Source organism: Miscanthus floridulus, chromosome 14, assembly GCF_019320115.1.
Source record: "Miscanthus floridulus cultivar M001 chromosome 14, ASM1932011v1, whole genome shotgun sequence".
NCBI classification, from domain to species: Eukaryota; Viridiplantae; Streptophyta; class Magnoliopsida; order Poales; family Poaceae; genus Miscanthus; species Miscanthus floridulus.
In genome coordinates, this window is record NC_089593.1 from 60,919,131 (window position 1) to 60,926,548 (window position 7,418).

The window sequence follows — 7,418 nt, forward strand, 5'->3', positions numbered from 1 at the left end:
GCGAGCTGGCCCAATAGAGACATTATATCTTTAGAAAAAAAAATATTGGTACTAGTTTCATATTTTTTTATTAAAATAAGTTAGTTATGGATTTTTATTTTTCGAAAATAAAGCTGTTTTTATCAGAAAGTACAAAGTCAACTTTGTCCGGTGGTGATAGTTCAATGGTCAAGATTTCTGGTTTCAAAGTTGCATGACCAAAAACAAAATCGAGCTTCTCTCAAACTTGTATAACTTGCAAAGAATCACTGACTGCTGTTAATCTCAATTGCAATCGCAAGGACGGGAGCACTGACTGGTGTTAAGCTCAATTGGAATGGCAAGGATGGGAGGACAAGCGCATAACAGTCAACAAAATCATGACGTTCGACCCCATACACTGTAAGATCATTAGCTACGCCACTCATGTGGTCTCTACAGCAAAAAAAGAAAAACTCTTCAAGCTCAGATTGATTTCCGGTCTCTGCAGCAACGGGTAAAATGCTTCTCGCCCATAGGGAGATCCCTATCTGCAAAAGAAACAATAGTTCCATTCATAAACCGAATGTCCAGAAACATTAGTCACATACACATAGAAAATGCCTTAGGAATAACAAAGTTTCAGAACGCTTTACCTGACATTAGTACTCTGACGTTAGTCAGAAGCTCCATCGTAGCCATTGAAGGTATTCGAAATTGTTCCCAGTTGTTTAGTGGCTGCCATTATTAGACCTGCATAGTTCCAAAACAAATAATATCAGTCCTGCACAACAAAATTTAGGGCCTGTTTGGAATGCGGGATTTTTTCCCTATTCCTGCGTTTTTCCTCTGAAATTGAACTGATTCCTGTGAAATTCCTGTGTGATTCATGTGAAATTCCTACGTTCCAAACAGGCCCTACACAGCAGGTAAACACTAAAAGGAACTCAGAAACTAGTACATGTCACCAAAGAATCGTTGTAATGCAAATTCTACTAGACCAGTTGTAACTTGTCAGGGGTCTAAATATTTCACAACTTTTTATTTCGATTTTGCAAGTTATTTTTTCAATAATAGAAAAAGGTTTTCACCTGTAAAAGGAGGTGAAGGTCTTCGAGGCCTTGATTTGAACTCTGGGTGGAACTGAACACCTACATAGAAGGGATGATCTTGTAGCTCCACAATCTGCTCATAGGCGCAAGCAGGTTCAGGCTTTTGAAAAAGAAATTCAAGACCCAAGAATAGCATAGGCTATTTGCTTAGTACCTCCATCCGCTTTCGACTTTCGTCACAACCAACAAAATGAAGACCAGCACTTTCAAGCATGGGAACAAAAGAGGGATTGACCTATAATAAATAAAAAAGAACAAGTAATCAGTTCCAAGCATATGATTACAATGCACATAAAAACTAATAACTAATAGGATGTTTAGTAACAAAAATTGATGACAAACCTCGTATCTATGACGATGACGCTCGTCTACATGTGGAGGACTTCCATACCTAAAGTTGCAATCAATAGTCCAAGTGAGATTATGCAATATATTTTTATACAGAGCAAATGTTAAAGATGATCAATAACCAGGGGCTTGCACCAAATCTCAACTAAACAGAAGCCACATTTAGGAATGTGATAGGCAAAAATATATTCACTACCAAGTAAGGAAAGCTCTAGATAACACAACTACATTAGGAATTTATCAGTGTGGATGACAATGGATTGAGTTTCCAAACAAGCTAAATTCAGTAATGCCAAAGAAAATAGTATGGTATTGACCAAGAAAGAATCAAGGCCCATACAGTTTTGATGTAAGACAATCAGGTTCGCTGAAGAATGTTCTCCTGCAGCCCAACCTCATCGTGTTTCCCATATGTGTTTTTGAAACCTGAACAGTTCATTGTCAAGGAATTAGATCAAACTTTTCAAAGTCAGCTCTTCCATAAACTTAACAGAAAAGAAGTACCTCAGGCATGTACATAACAACATGATTTGGTGTATCCTTGTTAAACTCTTCACTGTCTGCATCTACCAGGCCCAGGACCTAGAAAAGCATAATAATAAAAGTAAGAATCTATATGGATGTTTTTAAGTAAAAGAAAAAATGGAAGCATACACACATGTCTGGACATCTCAATCACTGATATCTGCATGCCCAAGCAAATACCAAGGTATGGAACTTTATTCTCACGAGCATATTTTGCAGCCAATATCATCCCTGAGATTCCACGATCCCCAAATCCTCCAGGTATCAAAATGCATGATGAACCCTACAATTTTCAGATTTTATTAATATTAACTTTCAAAATTGACTTGAATATTTAAAATAGTAAAGAAATGCAATTGGCATCCTCACTTTAAGAGTTTCCCAGGCTTCAGCATGGGCATCTGGTGCCTATTGAAAAAATTGTCATCAAGGGATGCAGTAACACATACAAAGAAAGGACAGGAACCATAATAGGAGGAAATTGAGTGTAGCTACAGATGTGAAACTGAAAGTAGAAAAACCTTGATACAGAAAACTTGAGCTAAGAAAGATACAAATGCTATGGGGTACTGAGATACTTATCAGAACCCCCGAAAAAATTGAACTGAAACATTGTGGTGCTATTGCTGCAGTTTTCAAATATTAGAACACATGGCTAGTGGCTTACAGTTTTTGCAGTTGCATCTTCAAGGTCCGAAGCTGCAATCCACTGGATAGATGGCTTTAACGAACAGGCAACACTGGCATGTAGGAGAGCCTGGAACAAATTAAGATATGCACAAACGAATTAGAAAAAAACATTTTTCATGTATAGTACATGAACCCAAATTGCATCCACAGTAAAAACACATTGTGGCAGCTCTAAACCTCAGTTATTTAACAATTATTAGAGAACAATTGTCTATACTAAACCATGGAACTGTAACTATAATAATAATTTCACCACATAAAATATATAACTTAAATTTTGTGCTTGCAGACTAATTATCACAATTGGCAAACTACTTAACTTCACCACTGATATGTAAGGATCATCTGTACCAACCTTCACCACTGATAGGTAAGAATCTGTCAGATTAGTATACTTCCCAACCAAAGCAACTTTAACCTGCATAATAATGATATTCATTCAGACTTATTCTGCACCAACAAACGAACCGACAATCAAATACTATTACAACACTAACAGAGTTCTTGAGGTTGTCATACGACTCAGCCATATCTGTCCAATCTCGTAACTCAGGTGGTCCAGCAGATCTATAAAATAAAATCCAAGATGATATTGCTCCAAGATAATAGTAACCACAAGGCCATAACACAATATATAAAAACAGGGGATGCCATTGCAATAAATACAATGTAATCATCTCAATCAATCACACCAAACAAGTCTGAGTAAGCCTTTCAACGTTAATTAGGATGATTTCAAACATAGTAAAAAATTTTTGGAAGTTTAAGCCAATCATCTGCCAATATTGGTAATATATGGTTTCTCAACAGTATATGAATCACTGCTTGAAAACAACTGTCTAGCCCACCTTAGGTGCAAGGTAGTTGGCATAACTGGTGCCAAGCACTTCTAAAAACACTGTTATGGGTAAATTACAAAACATTCCATGTGCAGACCATCCTAATACTCTACATGCATTGATAAGCACTGATTTTCAGTAATTGTCTGACTCACCTAGCAAGGTTTAGTTGTTTGATTATAGCTTCATGAGCCTTCTGGTTCTGCAAAACAGTACTTGTCAAAATTAGCAACACTAAATGCAATACATATATAGACTCAATATATTTCTACACAAAATTCAAGGCTAAGGTTTTAGTGAACGTTGCAACTCACTCTAAGAATAAGTGGGACATGCCATAAATTTGGAACATCATGGATGTTAAGTATGTTCTCGACCTACAGGAAGTAAGACAGAATGTGAGCCGAGAAACACTGAATAAATGGCATTTTTCCAGATTTATTTAATCATGAAACATACCGGGACATGGCAAAATTGTGAAAGCTTCTCTTTAACAGATCCTATTAGTGGCTGAAAGAACAGATAAACATAGCTCTGATTAGAAAGGAACGCTTAAATACAAATTGGACAAGAGAAGAAAACGATTTTACAACAAGAAACACATGAACAGAAAAGGTACATGTACTAAGCCAAGGCAGATTAAAATGAGCTAATGACTGCTTGGAACAAAATTCATTACAGAAAATGAAAAACAAATTCAACAGCAGACTTGTCACAAATATCCAATACATGGGAAAGATTTTCAGAAATCTATATAATGATGAAGGAAAATAAGGCATATTCTAAAGAATCTGCTATTAGTTATTAACTTTTTTTTACGCCTTTGCAATACCTGTGCTGACCGGCATGCTAGAAGATCAGGAGTCAGACCCAAGGCTCTCAGTTCTCGTACACTGTGTTGTGTTGGTTTAGTTTTCTACAAAAAAGGGAAACAAGAACGTCAGATTCCCAGTACCAGTAACTATGTCATTATAAGACTTGAAAAGTGCGTGCAATGAGATTGTTTCCCTCATTTCAGGATAGAAGATGCAATAAGCAGAATTAATCATCATCGTTAAAGGAAGAATTGTTTACCTGCTCACCAACTACACCCAATACTGGAACAAGGCTAACGTGTATGAGGCAGAAATTCTCCTTGCCTAGAACACACATATAAGAGTATGAGTCATATTCATGACAGTCACTAACGAGAAAGATGTTTTTACTTCCAAGAAATGTAAAATATGTGAATGCAACATTAACATAAAAGAGATGGCAGTGCAGCGAGTGTACCCTAATCTATGGGTCCAACTGTTCCCAAAGAAATAGATAGAAAAAATAGACCATGAGAAACAATACAAGTCCCATAAGAGTGTAAAAAGGGCGTACCCAGTGCAGAGAGCTCCCGCTCTGTGAGTGTAAGTTGTAACAAAAACAACGCAGCAACCATAAAATGTGGAAACTGAAATGCAAAAACCAGCTATACCAAGAGAAAAGGATAATTGGCGCAAAGCTTCAATGAATGGCATTGACTCAATATCACCTGAAATAAGAATGAAATCAATTTCTCTGCTACATTAATAATTACATATGTGTCAGATCGTAAGATGTCATAAAACCCTACCTACAGTGCCTCCCAATTCAATAACACAAACATCAGCTGGACGAGTCTGCCCATCCACAGGAACTGAAGACACTGACTGTATCCACTGTTTTATTTCATCCGTGACATGAGGAACAACCTGGATATTTGAAACCATAGGGTGTTTCAGATTTTGCCATATGGGCAATCCATACAATGCAACTCGAGTAATAAATATGCCACAGAAGAATTACCTGTACAGTATTTCCAAGATAATCACCCCTTCTCTCCTTCTCAATGACAGACTGAAACAAGCAGAAACTATCGGCTTACAATCTCAGATGAGAAAAGGCAACCATTTCCTTGAGGCAGGAGGTACTCACCTGGTATATCTTTCCAGTGGTAATGTTGTTATCCCTCGTCAGGGTAACATCTATGAAACGCTCATAATTCCCCAAATCCAAGTCAACCTACAGATACCGCATGTCAGGTTAGATACCACCGAGACTGCAAATTTAGGCCCCGTTTAGTTCCAAAAAATTTTGGCTTTTGGCTACTGTAGCACTTTCGTTTTTATTTAGCAAAAATTGTCCAATTATGGACTAATTAGGCTTAAAAGATTCGGCTAACTGTGCAATTAGTTTTTTTTTCGTCTACATTTAGTACTCCATGCATGTGCCGCAAGATTTGATGTGACGGGTACTATGCAAAAAATTTTGGTTTTTGGCTTCAACTAAACGGGGCCTTAAAGCATGTGTATTAAATGCAAATATTAGGGAGCTGTACCTCTCCACCATCATCAAGAACAAACACCTCACCATGCTCAAAGGGGGACATTGTGCCAGCATCTGTGTTCAAGTATGGATCTACAAAAACAACGGACCAAAGTAGTAAGACCAATGCCGGACCAATGCCCCTCCAAATGATTTAACATTTGTATTGTAAAATCACACTTGCATTGTAAAATCACACAGAAAAAAAAATAACCCTCTGATTCAGCCTTTTTTGTGATAGCAAGAGATCCAAAAGGTGCCTCCACTTTAGACAGAATTCTTTAAAAAGCTGATCACAGAAAGCCATTCAGAAGCTTAAAGCATGGGGTACATACAGTGCAGCATGCCAATAAAACGACAATCGAAGGCCACGCCACAGCACTAAAAGGCCCAACACCAAACTTCACAGTGGGACGAAAAGTTTACCAAAAAAAGCTCAACAAAAGGACTGGTACTAGTGAGACAGCAACAAGCCTTCAAAACCTGACAACGGGCACGCACGGTCTCATCAATTCATGGTGTACCAACAATTTTAGTTTTCATTTCACTAGAAGACAAGGTGACAAGTAACTGGAACGATGGAACCCCAAACAAGGTAATCTTTGACTATTACTCATTGCCCCCAAATTCCACCCAGCCATAGTAAAGAATTGCGATTGAGTATTGACCACTGAGACTCCAAGCAGAACCCAACAAACTCCCGCTTTTGCCACCCAATTACCTAATCCGGAAAAGATTAAGATTAAACCCTAGCAGAATCACGGAAGCGGGTCGCACTCACCACTCACTCCAATAATAACACACTCCTATCTCACGCCGACCACCCCCGCAGCCCAAAACGGCTCTAGGGTTGTAGGGGCAAAAGCAGGGGAACACCTCGCAAAAGCCGCGGAGGGGCAAGTGAGGAGCGCGTACCGATCTTGATGCAGGTGACGCGAAGCCCGCAGGCCTTGAGGACGACGCCGATGCTGCTGGCGGTGACGCCCTTGCCGAGGCCGCTGACGACGCCGCCCGTGATCAGCACGTACTTGGTCGGCGCACGACCCTCCTCTTCCGCTGGCGCCGCTGGCGAAGACATGGCCGCGCCCTGGAGGCAGGAGAAGAGGGATATGCCGCGGTGGGAAGTGGGATTGGGAAGGGGGAACTGGGGAAGAAGAAGGCAACTGTAGCAGCAAGCGCTCGCCCCGCCCCGCCCCGTGTGCCAGCCAACTGTATTTGTTTGCTAGCGGCCCGGATTTTCCGCAGCCGCGGTTTGGATCCTGGGCCTAGGGTTTGGACCGATTGCCTGGGTGGCTGGGCCTAAGTAGATATGGACCTGTTGGACATGGGCCTGGGATTTGAAGCTCTTGGGCCTGACTGTTTCATTGCTTGAAAAAAAAAGAAGCATTTGGGGTGTGATTTGAAAGACGGGGACGTGTGTGTGGTTTCACGAGGAAACAGACAGCAGCCCTCGCTTTCTCAGGCGCTAGTTGAAGTTGAGCCATGGAATCTAGTAGAGACGCCACATGAGGAAAGAGACGGATCAATCAAATTCAACAGACGTGTGAGTGTGACCATGAGAATTTATTCGCCGTGCTGGAATAAAAGAAAATGAGCATTACATGAGCATATT

At 39.9% G+C, this 7,418-nt stretch overlaps 1 protein-coding gene across 2 annotated transcripts; it reads right to left on the bottom strand.

Annotated features, from left to right (window-relative positions):
* Nucleotides 1-204: 204 nt before the first annotated feature.
* LOC136502522 (uncharacterized) lies at nt 205-6,999 on the bottom strand. 2 transcript variants are annotated; one of them, XM_066497793.1, is made up of 23 exons: nt 6,722-6,999; nt 5,820-5,899; nt 5,417-5,503; nt 5,288-5,338; nt 5,076-5,193; nt 4,938-4,994; nt 4,547-4,611; nt 4,305-4,388; nt 3,932-3,982; nt 3,787-3,849; nt 3,628-3,674; nt 3,131-3,200; nt 2,989-3,051; nt 2,611-2,700; nt 2,313-2,351; nt 2,077-2,226; nt 1,923-2,000; nt 1,759-1,844; nt 1,413-1,461; nt 1,225-1,305; nt 1,050-1,143; nt 615-711; nt 205-509 (listed from the first exon to the last, which is right to left on the bottom strand). In XM_066497793.1, the coding sequence occupies exons 1-22, from the start codon at nt 6,882-6,884 to the stop codon at nt 635-637; spliced, it is 1,743 nt and encodes a 580-aa protein (XP_066353890.1). In that variant the 5' UTR covers nt 6,885-6,999; the 3' UTR covers nt 205-509; nt 615-634. The 2 variants fall into 2 exon arrangements, with proteins under 2 accessions (XP_066353890.1, XP_066353889.1); XM_066497792.1 differs by lacking the exons at nt 205-509; nt 615-711 and adding an exon at nt 721-894.
* Between the last annotated feature and the right edge of the window lie 419 nt (nt 7,000-7,418).

Bases quoted from the DNA above. Each gene is read 5' to 3' on its own strand.
- LOC136502522 (XM_066497792.1), bottom strand. From the start codon at position 6,884: ATGTCTTCGCCAGCGGCGCCAGCGGAAGAGGAGGGTCGTGCGCCGACC. The intron at 5,339-5,416 runs GTGAGTACCTCC...TGCTTGTTTCAG, and splicing joins CCACTGGAAAGATATACCAG to TCTGTCATTGAGAAGGAGAG. The intron at 3,675-3,786 runs GTGAGTTGCAAC...ACTGTTTTGCAG, and splicing joins ATGTCCCACTTATTCTTAGA to AACCAGAAGGCTCATGAAGC.